At 44.0% G+C, this 16,518-nt stretch overlaps 1 protein-coding gene across 5 annotated transcripts in view; it reads left to right on the top strand.

The window, feature by feature from the left end:
* The first annotated feature begins 1,788 nt into the window (after positions 1-1,788).
* The window catches only part of LOC147424753 (protein S-acyltransferase 10-like), an 85,865-nt gene continuing 71,135 nt past the window's right edge, over positions 1,789-16,518 (top strand). For 3 of the 5 annotated variants that reach the window (XM_086500317.1, XM_086500316.1, XM_086500314.1), the window contains exons 1-4: positions 1,789-2,015; positions 2,090-2,204; positions 2,623-2,697; positions 2,847-2,921. In XM_086500317.1, coding sequence (XP_086356443.1) covers positions 2,003-2,015; positions 2,090-2,204; positions 2,623-2,697; positions 2,847-2,921 — 278 coding nt within the window. In that variant the 5' untranslated portion in view covers positions 1,789-2,002. The remainder of the gene's footprint in view (positions 2,016-2,089; positions 2,205-2,622; positions 2,698-2,846; positions 2,922-16,518) is intronic. The other 2 variants (XM_086500318.1, XM_086500315.1) reach the window with 1 other exon arrangement.

The following is a 16,518-nucleotide window of genomic DNA, read 5'->3' as shown; positions in this document are numbered from 1 at the left end:
AGTTACTTTCATGGAAAGTGACAAGAGGTACTCTTTTTGGTAAACATGTGTTGTGATAAACTCGTTTACCATGCTCATGAGCGTTCTAAATGGAGTCTACACACTACGTTTGGATAGGAACCGGTACCATCAGATGGTTACAAATGGACAACAATGTAGAAAATCAAGATGTTACTCTTGGTTTCATTGAACCTCCTACTGAACCGAGTTCCGCTCAAATGAACCGTTGGATCCATGTGGGACGTTACAATAGAAAACATTAGTGTTCTTATGAAGATACCATCACTTGTGTTTTCGCGGACGAAAACGCTTCTCCAAGGGGGGAGTAATGTCAGGACAAGGGTAGGACCAGTCCGGGCCAAGGGCCAGGGCCAGGGCCAAGGGCCAGGATGGACATGCAGTCAAGGGGGTCCCTATATTTAGAAGGGCAAGGGCCTATATAGGGCATGGCTAGGTGGTGATGAGCATGTTCCAGTCCCCTTGCCCTTTCATATATAGTTGCAGAGTGTGATTTTGGTGGAAGTGCCTATCTTTTCGAGGTTGCTGCCATCCTCTCTCCACTAGGCTTGCTAGGGCACTTTTTACTTCCTTTATGAGAGGTTCCCCCCCTGGATTTTACTTTCTACAGTTTTCCCATGTGGCTAGTTGTATCCAGTTTCCATAGTTTCTAGTTTGTTGTCTTTGGGCATCCTTTGTAAACAATTATGTACTTGCCCTCACAATTTGGGTGTTCTAAGAGATCTTTCAAGTAATAGAAATCAACCTCTTTCTTGAGAGAGAGAGAGAGAGAGAGAGAGAGAGAGAGAGAGAGAGGTCGTTCATAAAAGAGATTTCTATTTCTCGTGCCTTTAAGAGATTATCAATAACACCCCTATATTAAAGTATACGTTTTGGAGTATAAATAATCCTTTTCGATAACTCACGTGATATGATACACATTTTGAAAAGTGCCCCCCCCCCCCACTCTCGATTTGAACTTCTTGGGTCAAATAGGATCAATGCCAACAAAATCATCTGAATGTAACTAAATTGTAACTTGCAATTAATGAATCTTGTAATAATTACACTAATTAACCATGATGATTGAAGAGAAAGACATACACGGCAAGCAAGCTTGAACACAACGTAGAGGGTGGATTTTTTGAGGCCAGACCTCCCTGAAAGAACTTTTTCATTAAGATGAAAAATTACAAGTATATGCAATAAACATTGCTAATCTATAGAGCTCTTCATTAATTATCGTGCTATGTAATTATTTTGTTCGGTTTTTGGCTTGCTGCTGTGCTCTTTGCTCGCTCCACAAGGATTATACAACAAGTTTTCACATGGTTGTTGTCATCATAGCCTCCTTCAAGTTCTCTCCCTGGGTGTGGTGTTCAAGAGCTACCTTCAGCAAGTGGACCGGTCTCTATAATGACTGACATCTCCTTCTATCGTCTTCGTCATCGATTGATCTTTCTCTTTTATTTATCTATTGCTTTTTGTTCTCTGAAGATACCAGTTGGCGGGCGTATCCCGACATCAAGCTCTTGCCGATAGTTCTACCATTTCCCTCTTTTTATTAGCACACACACACACACCCACACCCACACCCACACACACTACCTGAGAAGAGTATTTTAATGTCGTAGGAAACTATTCCAAGAGACCTTAAGGACGAGGAGAGTTGAACTCAAGACTTGTTACTCAAGAGGGGCCTACCTATTGCATGCTGCCAAGTGGATGCCTCGAGCAAGGGAGATGGCTTCCTATGAATGCACTTTTTCTCAAAATAACTCTGCCATGTTAGTACTATGTCCTATGGAGGTCAAAACAGTGCCTTCGATTCAGAAAGGAAATCGCTGCACGCAACGGATTACGGAAGTGAACGTTCTTCTACCCACGTGCGTTGTTGCCATAGCCACTCTGCTGCAGCTCTCGACTAGCGACTGTGGCTTTAACATTTGGGGCTCCGTTTTAAAAGGAGTTATGGCGAGCTGGAGCTGACTTCCCAAGTTTTCTGATGAAGATTCTTTGTAAGCTTTCAAAACTTCAGTTTTCTTCTCCTACGGCTCTCTCAGCTTATGAAGATGCCTGTAAATGCTTGTAGCTCTGCTTTCACGATGGAGAACCAGAGTATTGATGATCGCATTGCACATTTTGTTTGTTGGGCCGCTATTCCTTCTGGATCATAGTCTCTTGCAACAAACCCATCGGCATCCATGGTATGGATTCGTCTCTTCTACTGCTAGTTTCTTAAGCGGGAAACTCTTTATAGAGCGAGAGGATGTAATATCAATGGCAATACTGGAAGTTACGTGATGGCACTGAAGCAACAAAACTGTGGAATCAGTGTAAAAGATCTTTGATTAGTGACATTTTATTCTCTGCGTGTGCAAGAATGCGCTTTGTAGGTCTGGCTGGTGTTTGAAATAGCATGCTATTTTTATCATATATACCATCCCTCTATTCAGGAGACTACATCACACTCGAATGTTCTATATATTGAATGGTTGGCCCACAAATTGTTTAGCCTCGTGGTCTGTTTGAGTATGCTCTAGTGTATCCATTCTTCAATCAAATGGTTGTATGTGTGAGAGAAAAGTAGAGGACTTCCAACTTCTGGAAATGTTATGCATTCAGGTACACAGCCTTGTACCTATTCCTTGTTCTTCTCACAATATTTCAATACTTATACACAGCAGGATCCAATCCCGGGCAAGTATCTTTACTTTTAGCCTTCATTATGGTTGATTTTAGATGTGAATCTACCTTCTTTTGGAAGTAGGCGTGCATGCACAGGTTAGGTATAGACTCTCTGATTTACCTGCATGGTCTCCTGTATCGTTATTGTGCAATTCATTCAGGTATGTTGCTGACGCATTGAGGGATGAGCTTGCAGCTGATACTAGCCTAAGGCGTACTCGGGATCTTTCATTAGGGTAAGCTACAAAGTCTCTTACTGTCATGCTGCTTGATGCTGTGGATTTGTGATTGAAACAATAAGATAGAGGGGTCCGAAATTATTCCAGGACCATGTTATCTTGTTTTGTTATCCATAGTTTTTTTGATTAGATATGTGGTCTCCTTTAAAGTTTCTACCATCTCATCATGCTATTGGTGGCATGTTAGCAAGCAGTGGGGGATGTGTTTTGCATTGCTGCTTGTCCCGAAGATTTGTAGGTTTGAACCATCTCATTATGCTAACGGTGGCAAGCACTGGGAGAAGTGGTTTGCATTCCTAAAGATTTGTAATAGATACTGCTTGTTGTTCTATAGTGCCTTTGCATAAGATAACATCATTTTAAAAAATGAGATTGTCTCATTTTGGTGGTAATTTCTCATGTATAGTTGATATTCTACGGTTGTGGAAGCATAGTTTTATCTTGCACAAGATCCACCCATCAAATCTTCTCATGAGTACTGGCCCTCACCTTGACCTATGGTTTCCACCTAACTTTACTGGATGTTCTTATGGCTTTATTGAGGTGCTGCAAGCGATTGCTTTCGACGTGGCTAGTTGGGTCACCATTCATGTATGCCGAATGCATTTCACATACACAACAATGAAGCTTAGGGACTAATAGGAGTGGCCCTAACTTCAATGGGATGCTTGACTTGTTTCCATTGTAGTTTTGAGATACGCCATTTGCTTTTGGTTAGCTTGATGCTTGCTTCGGTTTGGCTGAAAAAGACATAGCAGTTCATGATAGAGGTGAGAAAATAGTCGAGGAATCAGCTTCTTGGACTCTTGTAGTAGGTTGAGAAAAGAAGAACGAGCACATTCATTGAGTCTAGATACGTAAAAAGGTTTGAGCTCCACCTTTATTACATACGGTTGTCTCCAATGAACTAATGCATGAGTTGAGTTGTTTTTTTTGCAAATGTCTTCATTCTAATCAGGGCAATGATTCTGCTTCATTGGGGATAAGTTTGCAAATTGTCCTATTGGAGATTCTTAGCATCCGCTTCCTTTGGATTTCAATAGGTGAGGGGAAGCAATCATCTGTTGGGACCACTATTTCTTAGTGCAAGTGTAGAGGATTTTTACATCCTTCTTTAGGTTGTATAGATTTTTTTGTAGTCTTAGGCAACCGTGGAGGTGATTTTTTGGTAACACTGGGTCCTAAGGATGTGCGGGGTAGCCTTGCAGCCTTGCTGTATAGTTTCTACTATCGTGGAAGATTGTTAAATGGAATGTATGGAATTTTGTTCCTATTGAAACGAGCATGTGCTCTAGAAAACGTTGGTGTTTTAGCTAAGTGGGTGTACTTTTTTCCCTGTGAAGTCTTACATGCTATCTTTAGTGGTCATGCCATAGCTATTTGTTTTTCAATAATATTCTTTAGTAAAGTGGCCTCCCAAGTGCCTTGATTTTGTGGAAAACCATTTCAAGTCCAGACAAGGGGTGTTTAATCGGAATAGATGCCTTAGACAACCTTTGACTATGAAACACATACTAGTTTGCATTAAAAAGATCCTTATATTAGTTTTTTGAAACTGCCAAATGGGCTACATCTCCCCTAACGAGAGGCTTCTCTATATAAGAGAAAGAGTGAGACTTTCCCATGCTGAAAGTTAAAGTACAATGGCTAAATTACAAAGTGGGAGGGGGAAAGAGCCACACAGGTGGCGATCAATTCCCATCTGGGCCTCTCCAGTGTCAAGCTGCTGTGGATGAAATCAAGCACTTGACACTGGCAAGTGCTGAGTTCGTCTTGCCTCAAGGCTAATCCCTAGAGTGTCCTACTGTGTCTCATAGTCAAGTGCTAGCCTTGGACATGATGACATGCTTTTGCTCTCCAAGGGACGGTTATCACTAGCAGAAGGGAGGCCATCACTCGCAGAATATTGAGCCAAAATTGCTGGGCCTATGGGTAGTTCCACAGGCAGTACCTTTGGGTTTCCAAAGGATGCCCGTAGCCAGGACAAGCTGAGGGGTGTCCACCTTGTGCAAGCTAGACGCCCAGTGCAGTTCCTGTGCGTGTGTGCGGCCACTAGAAGACAATGTCTGACAAGCCTAGTGGCTAGCCCAAAGCCGAGTCCAAAAATGTTCCAAGAACTCATCCATAATCCCCTGCTGATGGAAGTGCGGTAGTGCTGATGCTAGTGCCTAGGTGCTGCCGGAATGGCTTGCAGCTTGGACATCAATTATGCCTGCCAAGCTGAGCCGTATATTGGAAGAAAGGATTCTCAGGTGTGGTTGGGAGAGGCAAAGGGACCTCGCCACAACCACTCACGAGGATCCCACCTGGCAAGGCATGGGCAGTTGTTTGGCTGGCATGACATGGGATGGGGGTGGATTGGAATCGATGTATCTTCAGCCCATGTTGAAATCCCACTAGGGTATTCATGTTTTTTTATCAATTTACCAGCTTTTGACCCTATTCAGACTTGTTGGACATTGAATCAATAAATCAAAGAGAAAATTACCAAAATACCCTTGAAATTTATGGAAAATTATATTTTTGAAATTTCAAAAATTCTCAAAACACCCCTTATATTTTTCCAAAATTCCTAAAATTCCCTACCCTTTTTCTTTGTAACACAAATGCCTTTATTTCATTGGGCTTATCTTGGATTCATCTAGGTATATTTTTGAGTCGTATAATAGACATGTAAACTTCACTTTGTGAATTTTTCGTTCGAGTTACGACCAGTTCATATTTTCTTGGTTCTTTCTATGTCATGTGATCTGAATGTCCTATCAACTATCTTATTATTGTATTGAATTTTCCTATTTACAGCTTCGCTTAGTGCTAGGCTTCGTTATGGCTGAGTCTGTACTGTAGCTCTAGAGTTATGACAGAAACTCAATACGCAGATACACCCACTTTTGGGCATTGACGACGTTAGTGGGGATGTGTAGTATTTTGATACTATGCATGTTGGAAGTCATGGTTATACCGTCTTGTTGATGTCTACCTTGAGTCTATACCTTGCACTTAAAGGTCCTTTAAGGGTGCTAAACTTTATTAGGGTTGAGGCTACCTTGCATCTCTAGAGTTATGACAGAGACTCAATACGCAGATCTTTGTATTGATGTATGCTCATGCGTGGGTGGTGGGGTGTGTGGAAGCATGTATCGATACTTGGTTCTACACCCACTATTGGGCATTGACGACACGCTAGTCGGGATGTCATAGTATTTAGTCAGTACTATGCATGATGGATTTGATGGTTATATTGTCTTGGGGTTGACTACTCCAAGTCTGTACCTTGCACTTCCTTTAAGGGTGAATTTGCGCTTATCCTGGATTCATCCAAGTATGCTTTTTAGTCGTCTAGTAGACATGCAGACTTCACTTTTTTGAAGTTTTCTTCCGAGTTATGACCAATTGATATTGTCTTAATTCTTTCTATGTGATGTGGTGCGTATGCTACTATGCCCTATCAATTACCTTATTTTTGTACTAATATTTCCTATTCAATGCTTCTATTCAATGCTTCGATTAGTACTGGGCTTCATTATGCTTGAGTCTTCCCTACATCTCGAGAGTTATGACAAAAACTCAATATGGAGATCTTTGTATTGATGTATGCTCATGTGTGTGTGGTGTGGTGTGTGAAGGCTGTTAAAAGTTATGGCATCTCAAGTGAACTACCCAATGTGATCCCAAATATTTATTTTGGCTTTAGGTATTTATTTTACTTCTTTGTCAAACTCTGGGTAGGGCAATTTGCTAAGGTGACTATATCATCAATCGATTGCCAAGGTTGGTTGGTTCAACGGTCTCTCTCTCTCTCTCTCTCTCTCTCTCTCTCTCTCTCATGTATTCTCCCCATTGCTCTACGCTCCCGCATCGTTGACTTTGACATGGTATTAGAGCTCTTCTTGATGATCGCAAGGGAGGGGAACCATGTGAAGAAGAGGATTGGAGGTTGGTGATAGCTCTTGGAGTCTGAGTTGCCCTCCAAAACACTGGCGTTTTTGTTGACCACAATGGCCGCGGACTTAGTGCTTTGTTGAAGAGCGTTTCAAAACGTTGTCAAAAGCAGATGTCAATGCAGCAACGCCTAGGAGAAGAGTCAACAACTTCAGGAGCATTTTGAAACCTTGCAACTGCAGGACTTCTAACAATAGCATCTTGAGATGCTGCCTGCTGAGAAGGCCAATCTACTATTTGTTCTATTTTGACAGTGTTTTAAAGCGTAGCTTGCAGGGAGACTTTTAGGAGCTATTGTGCCATGCTCTTTTACAGCGCCTATTGAAACGCAACTATGGGTAGTCTTTAATTCCTAACGTTTTGAAACGCCTGGAGATAGGAGGCCTTAAGAGCGGTGTTTGGGGAAGCTAAGGCAATGACAATAAGTGTTTTCGTGAAGCTTCTATAGCAAAGTGGCCTCCATTGACGGCAACCTTGAACGACCAACACCAACTAGAGGCTATGGAAAGAGGATCGACCAGTTCTCAACTAGCGGCATATGCACGGGTGAAGTTCTTAGGAAAGCCGTCAATTTGTTTGGCTCGGGATTGTGAAGCCAAAGGCAAATACACGAGTTCGCCGGAGGACACATGCAAAGCTGACAAGGACAACATTACTAGTACAAATTAGCTGCCCCGGTACCCACGAGGTCCGACAACCGTTGTTATAAATGTGACAACGCTTTGTTTGGCTTGGGAATGCAAAGCCAAAGGCAAAAGTAGGAACTCACAAAAAGTAGGAGGCAAAGGCAAGATGGACAAAGATAATGGTGATAAAGAATTGATAGAGGAGATCGGCATGCAGCATGGCTGCGGCCACAGTGGCCATGACGCCAGATTTCTAGTCAATTGGGGGTTACGGCCACTAGCTTCAGCCAGGGAGAGGCTTGTGAGTGGCAAAGGGGCAAAATGAAGCTCTTTACAAATAATTTGGACCCTTGTGTTGGAGTTCAAGCTATTGGTGTTTGGACCTGTGGGTCGGAGCTCAAGTTTCATGCATCTGGCAAGGAACCACTCAGACGTATCTAAAACACTATAGATGAGTGCACCAATTCATTGTTGTTGGCATATTTTGCATACTCAATCCCAACGAAAGCATTAGCAATATTATCCATAATTTGCTGGCGAGGGATGAATCCATATTGAGCAGGATGTATGCCTGAGAACAGATAACCGTTAGTACGAGAAGCTATCATTTTTGACAACGATTTGTAAATTACCGGCATAAGCGTCATCGGACACCAATGCAAGAAGTATCCACACAATGTTTGCTTGGGCAACAATTTCACCAATCCTTCTTTCCTGACTGCGGCAAAGATTGTGTAGTCCGAGCATGATTGATCATGATAAGTAGAGGCTGTTTAAGGGACTCCCAGAAGTGAAGGAAACATTCAACCGTAAGACCGTCCCATCCAGGAGATTTCCAATGGCCAAGATGCAACAGGCTGTCATGCAGCTCAGCCTCAGTAAAACTAGCCTCAAGGGTAGCTGCATCGATCATTGTCAACATAGGACGAGATATGACAACAATAGCTGTCTGGTTTGCAGTCTGGCTTGCAAAACCTCACTTGAGGGAGCCTCAAGCTTGGCAAAAACCCGTTGAAAATGATCCACCATGAAATCCGCCAATTGACTTTTATTGGCCGTCCATTGCCCATTATTGACCTTGACCCTTTTGATAGATATGGATTGCCTCGAATCTATTATTACACACACACACACACTTTTTTTTTTTTTGTATATCATTTTTGATTAATTTACCTGTGGGAAACCTCAAGACGAGGAAAACCCACCAAAAAGATCATATACAAAGGGAAAGAACACTGAAGTGCTCTGCGATGGAAAATCGCTAAAAGCAAACATAGAGGAGCTGCAAGATTTCTAGGGATATGTCCCCAATGTCGAAGGCAAAATGTAACGATTGCCTGAGCGAAAGCTTGAACGATGGAAAAGGATCTGCATCGTGCTGGTGAAACATGCGGAGATTGCGACGGTGCCACAAGGATCATAGCGACCAAAATCTGACCCATGCGAAGAAAATGACAAATTGCTGGAGGGAATGCAGAAGAATGCCAAAAAGCCAGAATCGTTTGTGGAAGACGGTTGAGAAGCAGAAACGCGGCGAAGGAAAGCCTTGGTGCAGCGACACTCCCAAAGCAGATGTCTGACAGTCTCATCAGCAGCGGAGCAACCGACGCAACGAGAGGAGCTAATATGACATGCCTCAAGGAGTGTTCCAACTGGAAGAACTCCAAGCAAACAACGCCAAAGAAACAAACGTTCCTTAAGAGGCAAGCGAGACTTCCAGATTGCAGTAAGGGCCCGCCTCCACCATTGATCGGATTTGTGTAAATCCCAGAGCGCATTACAATGATTAGCCAGCCAAGAGTCGTGCATGAGAGAAGCATAGATATGGCGAGCAAAAATCGCATCCAAAGAAGAGTCCCATAAATTCCAATCCTGCATACGACATCCACCGGCCAACGGCGGAATAGGGAGAAAAACATCCAGCATATGCCGAAGCAAACTCCAAATTTGACGATAATGTAGGCCCAACCCAAAGCGTGCTGCCGCTTGAGAAAAGGTAAGCAAATTCCCAGATGAATCCACCACATCATCCACTATGCGTATGCCACGACCAGAGAGGAAGTAGGCTTGATGAGGCGACTGATCAACCAAGGTAAAAGAAAACGCCCTGCCCCAATAAATGCTTTTCAAACGCAACGAATTCCCACCTGCTTGCTGCCTGCCATGCCAAGAGAGATGATCCGTAACAACTTTCCAAGCGGAGAGCAAGCCAGAGGTGATCAAGCAACGAGGAATATTACCGACCATCTTGCCAAACACAGTCTCCCAAAGGGAAGTTTGCCAATGACCAAAGGTAGGAGTGGCCACAAGCTGACATAGATCAGCAACCATAACTGTCCATGGCTGAGACTGCAATGCAAGAGTGGGCAATAACATAGCCTTTTTTGCCAATGCATGGTAATGAAGGTCCAAAATATTCAGCCCGCCAAGACGCTTTGGAGTGCAAAGTTTCTCCATTGCTAACAAATGGAGGCCTTTCTTATGAGAACTGGTGCGCCACAAGTGAGATACAATAGTAGACATGAGCAATGAGAGGCGGGAGCGAGGCCAGTGCAACAACGGCAAGTAAAACTAAACATATGCCATCATGATATTTTGCACTATACGAAGTCGAACGTGCAGCGGCCATGTAGACAGTTTCCAATAGTGCAATTTGACATTCAATCGTTGCATGAACTGATCAATTTGTTGCGTATTAGTAACCTGCCAACCGATAGGATATCCCAAGTGCGTAACCACCACATGCGGATCAAGAATCTCGCCAGGCCACAGAAGATGATGCCAGTCACAAACAGCAAGAGGCAAGAGTTTAGATTTCCGAAAGTTAACCTTAAGGCCTGTTGTCAAGCCAAATGTATCCAATGCCTGCATAATTTCATGCACATCATCCTGGTTGTTACAAGGCATGAACAACGAATCATCAGCATAAGCTTGTCTTGCGAAGTCTTTCCCATTGGGTAACTTCAGCCCATGAAGACGACCGAGCGAAGTCAAGTGATCCGAATACAATAGGAGAGGGTGAGTGGCAATGGCATACAACAAGGCGCTAAGCGGGCAATCTTGTCTGACAGAGCATCCAAGAGGCCAAGGTTCTGTCAGCTCACCATCAAGGAGGCCTGAACATGTACTTGTAAGGTGCAGCGGAATGAATGTTTGAACTTTGCTCAAGATGAGTGCTCCGAACTGTGCTCAAGGTTCCTTTTGTTCTTATGGAAGGGAGAGCCTTCCGTTCTTAACGAGAGAGTGCAATGGACACAAACAAAGTGAATGGACACTGTGCATGAAAGTGTATGAGATTGAGAGATAGAGAGAGAAGAGAATACGACACCAGATGTTGTAAAACCCTCCTCCGAAGGCCCCACTCTCTATGGCGAGAGTGGTCTACTTATGATTGCACAAATCTCTACGATGCTTGGACTTGCCGACGATGTCGACGACGAGACGGGCTGAAATCTGAAAACGCTAAGGGTTGAAATCTGCAAATCTTTATCTGCTGAATTTTGACTCTATGTTGATGACGATGTCGATGACGACGGTACGACGATGACGCGCTGAAAACGCAGATGCTGAAATCTGCGTTTTCCGGGCTGAAACTGTAAACCTTGTGGAATCTGACCGTGCGGCAAGGAACTGCTGCGGGAAGGTGAGATCTGCGAGGTTCGGGGGTTCTTCTGCGATGTCTAAAGGCTGAAAACTGAAAACTGAAAACGCTGGTGTTGCTTGAGGTTCCGTCACGGTGATCTGCAAAACGCTGAGGCTGGTCTGCAAATAAAAAACGCTAGGGCTGAAAATCTGCTGTGCTGTTGTCGGTTTTCCTGCAAATGCAAAACAGTAGGCTGATCTGATGTCCTGCTGTCGCTGGAAGCTGCAGTGCAAAAACGCTGGCTGATCTGGTGCAAAAACGCTAGGCCTTCTATGGAGAGAAAATGCAAGAGTTGTCGTGGGGGTTGGTCTTGCTGAGAAGTTGCCTGTTGAGCAAGGTGCTCCTGCTGCCTCTTCTGCCAGAAAGTGCTAGCTCTAGTTTTCTTATATACAAACTTAGCAAAATTGCCCTACCTACTTTCCAACAAAAGTCACTTAAAAATAATAAGTGAAAGATGTCAAAAATAGGAAAAATAGGTTTGATGCACTGGAAAATTCCCTTGATGGATTCTGATGGGAATGCTGATGATCATGCTGTGTGCAACCGGAGGATATGCATCTAATCTAAGTGACTGGTCATGCTCGGTCTGCGAACAGACTCACAAAAGTGCCAGATCACTTCCTATTCTACATTGACTTGACTGAACTGAACCCTTGTCATACTGTAGCTTGTCCACGGACACACAGTGTTGGATGTGTCACGTGACTGTACTGCGAGCATACAAGAAGTAAACGACATTGACCATCTTTGGGCCAAAGCCAAGGGCCCGCATGGTAGCAGCAATGAAATCCCATTGAACCGTGTCGAAAGCCTTTTCAATGTCTACTTGCATTACTAGAACATCTTGTTGAGTATATTTGGCATATTCCATTCCAATTATTACATTAGCGAGATTATCCAAAATCTGGCGATGAGGAATAAAGCCATATTGTGCAGAATGGATACCAGCCATAAGAGGTTCCTTGATACGATTCACAATGATCTTAGCCAAGATTTTATAGATCACTGGCATAAGAGAAATTGGCTGCCAATGCGAGAACTGCTGACAAAGCGCTTGTTTAGGAAGCAACTTCAATAAACCCTCTTTCCAAGACATTGGCAAATCTTGTTTCGCCCACTCAACTTTCATCATATAAAGTAAAGGTCCTTTCAAAGGCTCCCAGAAAGAGAGAAAAAATTCAACAGTGAGCCCATCCCAACCAGGAGAACGCCATCTTCCGGAGCAATCAAAGGTGAGTGCAATTCATTCTCTGTAAAAGCCACCTCCATGGCCAAAGCATCCCGAGGCAGGACAATTGGATGCACTGTAGATAACAAAAGTTGTGCATGAATAACTGCGGCAGATGCCACGGGGGGAGCGGCAAAAACATTCCTAAAATGGGACACCATGGCATCTGCAAGCTCATGCTTCGAAGCTGTCCAAGCTCCTGGTCGAAATATAACCCGCTTAATAGTTTGAGAGGCCCTTGAGTGATGCAAGTGCTTAAAAAACTGCTTTGAGGTAGATCCCTTGTCTACAAACACCTGATGACGAGCACGAGTTTTCCATTTATCCAATTTTTGTTTGTCATTATGGAGCAGACACACCTGGGCGTGACAAAGGGCCGTGGATTCAGTTTCCGACAACAAACGTGTGTCAGCTAAGAGTTGGAGTTGTTGATACATATGCTTGGCGTCCTCAACATCACCACGTAATTGAAACATGTGATGCTTACAATAGTCTTGAATTACACTTTGCACACGCACAATAAAGTGAACCTAGGCAACATCAGGATCAAGATGCATTTGAGCAACCAAAGGGGGAATAACCTCATAGATCATCTCACGAAATGCCTCATGTGAAAGATAAGCATTGTTGATGTGTAACAGACGCTTCTTAGAAAGAGGCTGATCATAATGTAGTTGCCCAAAGCGCATCAGCATCACCACAGGAGCATGATCAAATAAAAGCAAAGAATGGTCTATGCTCATTTCGCACACAAACTTATCAAATTGTTGCATGCCAAGGACATACCACCGATTTGATCTTGCACGATACGCAGAAAAAGCATTATGTTGAAATGTATACCCCGAAACATCAGGATGCAAGAGGGTCCACTGGTCCGACATCCGAGTGCATGCCACAAGATCTATCCAAGCTTGCAATTCTATGCTTGACATGTGAGAATGTCTTGTGGTGTTATCAGATGAAGCCGGCGCATTGTTGAAATCACCACAAAGCAACGCATTGGAAAGCCATGGATAAGAAGATATCTCATGCCATGCTCGTTGTCCCGAGATCGTGTGCGCGTAAACACCACCAAATTCATAAATCTGACCATTGATCATGCATTGGACCACCATCCAACGACCCGCTGGGTCATTATATGCCAGAACCGGCTGCAACTCATGCCTAGCCATAATGAGAACACCCAAAAATTCCAACGAACCAGCATATGCTATCCAATATCCCCCAAAATACGAGCATTGCCCAGCATAATCATGTTGATTATGCTCTTGCAAAACCACAATGTCTGCCTTACATGTATGTACATAGTGCCAGGTTAGTCTCCACTTATCAGGGTTACATAACCCACACACATTATATGAAATGCATTTTACAACACTATGCATTCAAGAGATATGTACAGAGGCAAAATAAGGAAGGGACTAAGTTGACGTGCCCATAAGCACATCAACATCAACAGCCCGCGACTCAACCGTAGAATTCTGCATGCCTGTCTCAGAGGCAACTAAGCTTTCAGATGCTTGAAAAGTCCCATGAACCACTGCATCCCTGTAAGAGTGCACCACCTTATTCCATGCATCCGCAAGAGTGCGATTATCATTATAAGGAAGGGGTTTTTGTCCTGCAGATTTAACCTCAGGAGGTACATAATTACGAGAAGAAAGCTGCGAGCGCATCTTAACAGTCTTCTTGGGGGTTACCCAAGGAGATCCTTCGGCCGACTCCACATTTTTCCCCTTGTTTTTGGTTTCCGAAGAAGAAATCGACTTTCCTTTACCCGGAGGATTTGAGGAAACGGCAGGTTTAACCTTCCCTTTCTCCAAAGGTAAGACATTAGGCAATGCAGAAGCTACAACAGTGGCAGATCTGGGATTAGGGACTTCTCTCTCATTAGAGACCGCAAGCTGAGGGACAACCGAAAGAGGGGGTTGCAAAACAGGCTCGGAACCTTCAGATTTCATGTGTCCAAATTTTCCACAATGAAAGTATGAGTTTGCAAATTTTCCCCATCTAAGCTTGAAAGGCGTTTCGCAACGAGTGGGTCCCTTGAATTGACAGTAATACCCTCGGGGGTGGGAACATCCGTGTCCCAAAGCACACATAAGCGATTTGTATTGGCATCTAGTTTGGGAGGACAAATCTCTTTTCGCAAACGAGAGGCGAGCATAGGAAGGAAGTGACACCAAGTGTGTGGAAAGTCAAGGATTTCCACCCATACGGGGCACTTATGACGGATTAGGCTTCGATAGTCCTTGGTAAGTGCCCACGGCAATACATGTGTCATCTGAGTACCAAAAAATAGAGGAGACAACTCAAGCAACATGTTACGGGCATCAGTGTCTGCTAGCAAAACTTCATAGAATCCTCTGGCACCAAAGTAAACGCCTCGAACCGCTTGTCGTTTAAGAAGGAAGTCTACCCATTGACCCACGTCTTGCCCAGTGGGCATCTTGCCCGGGAAGAACAAAATAACTGCATTTAAAGCATATTGTGCGACTGGGTCCATCAATACTTGAACAGGAATGAGCACTTCAGTAGCGGGCTCCTGCCCTTCCCAAGCATTCCGTGCACCTTCAAAATCCTCTAACAAACATGCTCAGATTTCACCCATTGCTGACGTCTTGGTCCTATCTGTTTTCTGTGTTTGTATGAGCTAATAAAGGGCTCACAAAAATCGGACATAAGCTGAAGACTTAGCGTTTATGTACCCTTGCTACTCAAAGCCAAGAAACAAAGTTCTGTACACTGTCCACAACACTATCAAAAAAACTTCTTCTGTGCACAAGACTGCCTACTGAAAATAATTTGCAACCAAGCTGGAGAAATAAACAAAGACTCTGTATCCCACACGTGAGGACCAAACCTGTACAGACGATCAAGACCAAAAGCTAACTGCACAGAGGTAGACTGCTGCGCTGAGGGCTTATCACTGGAAGGAGACTGCGCAGGGGCTCAGGGCAGGCAGTTCGTGCAAGTCTCCCAAAGCTGAGGGCGCGCAGATGATGTTTGTGCTCAACGCTGCAGAGGGCGAGAGAACAGGGCAGACGACCACCAGAGCGGCAGGCTGTGACTCGCGAGGTGTCTGCGCAGGCTTAGGGTTCGTGAGCAGGACTGCAGTTCGTGCAGCAAGGCTGATGACGACCTCTTTCGCAGGTTCTCTCTCTCGCCTCCACACACACACACACCCCATCGACACACACACACACACCCCATCGACACACACACACACACACACACACACACACACACACACACACACAGGATTTTAACTTCGTAGGAAACTATCCCAAGAGACCTCAAAGATCTATCCGTCTGAGAGAGAGAGAGAGAGAGAGAGAGAGAGAGAGAGAGAGAGAGAGAGAGAGAGAGAGAAGAGAAGAAGAAAAAGAAGAGTATTTTAACGTTGTGGCAAACTATCCCAAGAGACCTTAAAGATCTATGTGACGAGGAGAGTTGAACTCAAGACCTGTTATTCAAGAGGGAAATGGCATAACCAATATACCACACTTGGGTGATAGAAAGGTTATACCATTTTCCTCTGGTTAAAAAAACTAGGCTCTCACACTCTATCTGGGCACAAGAAGCTGCCAATGAAGAAAACAAAGAGAGAAAGGCATCCAGGGTAAAACTCAACCCCTCTCTCTTTGGATTCCGAAAATGAAATCTTGTAATATGCTTTCTCGGAACCACATGGGAGAAAAGAACAAGAGAAAAAGAGATTAATTGCTCAAGCAATAGTCTGTTTGTTTTAGAGAGTAAATAAGCTTACTTCTATAGTGAGAGAATTTTCCAGGGGAGAGAATTGTTTAAGAGAGGAAAACAATTTGGAGAGAAACTATCAGATCTAGGGCCGTTTCTTGCTCTGGCTCAAAGTTAGGCTAGGACCCTCTTTCTAGGGATGCGGTCTGTCACTGGCAGACAGGAGTGACTAGGTGGTGCTTTGACGGTTGACCTAGTCATCGCCCCCCGCCCCCCCAAAGGACACACACACACACACAGACACAACAGTTCAGTACTCTAGCCCACTACTGTTATTCAATGGGGAAATTGTGTATAGAACGTTTTTGATTTCTTGATAGTCGCATAGAAAACTCACTTCTGCTTGTGAAGTGACCGAAACTATGTGATATATCATCATGGAAAAAGAGGCTGCAT

Source organism: Adiantum capillus-veneris, chromosome 25 (assembly GCF_014529385.1).
Source record: "Adiantum capillus-veneris isolate H3 chromosome 25, ASM1452938v2, whole genome shotgun sequence".
Lineage (NCBI taxonomy): Eukaryota > Viridiplantae > Streptophyta > Polypodiopsida > Polypodiales > Pteridaceae > Adiantum > Adiantum capillus-veneris.
Note: the sequence above shows the minus strand (reverse complement) of the source record. Positions and strands in the feature narration are given on the sequence as shown.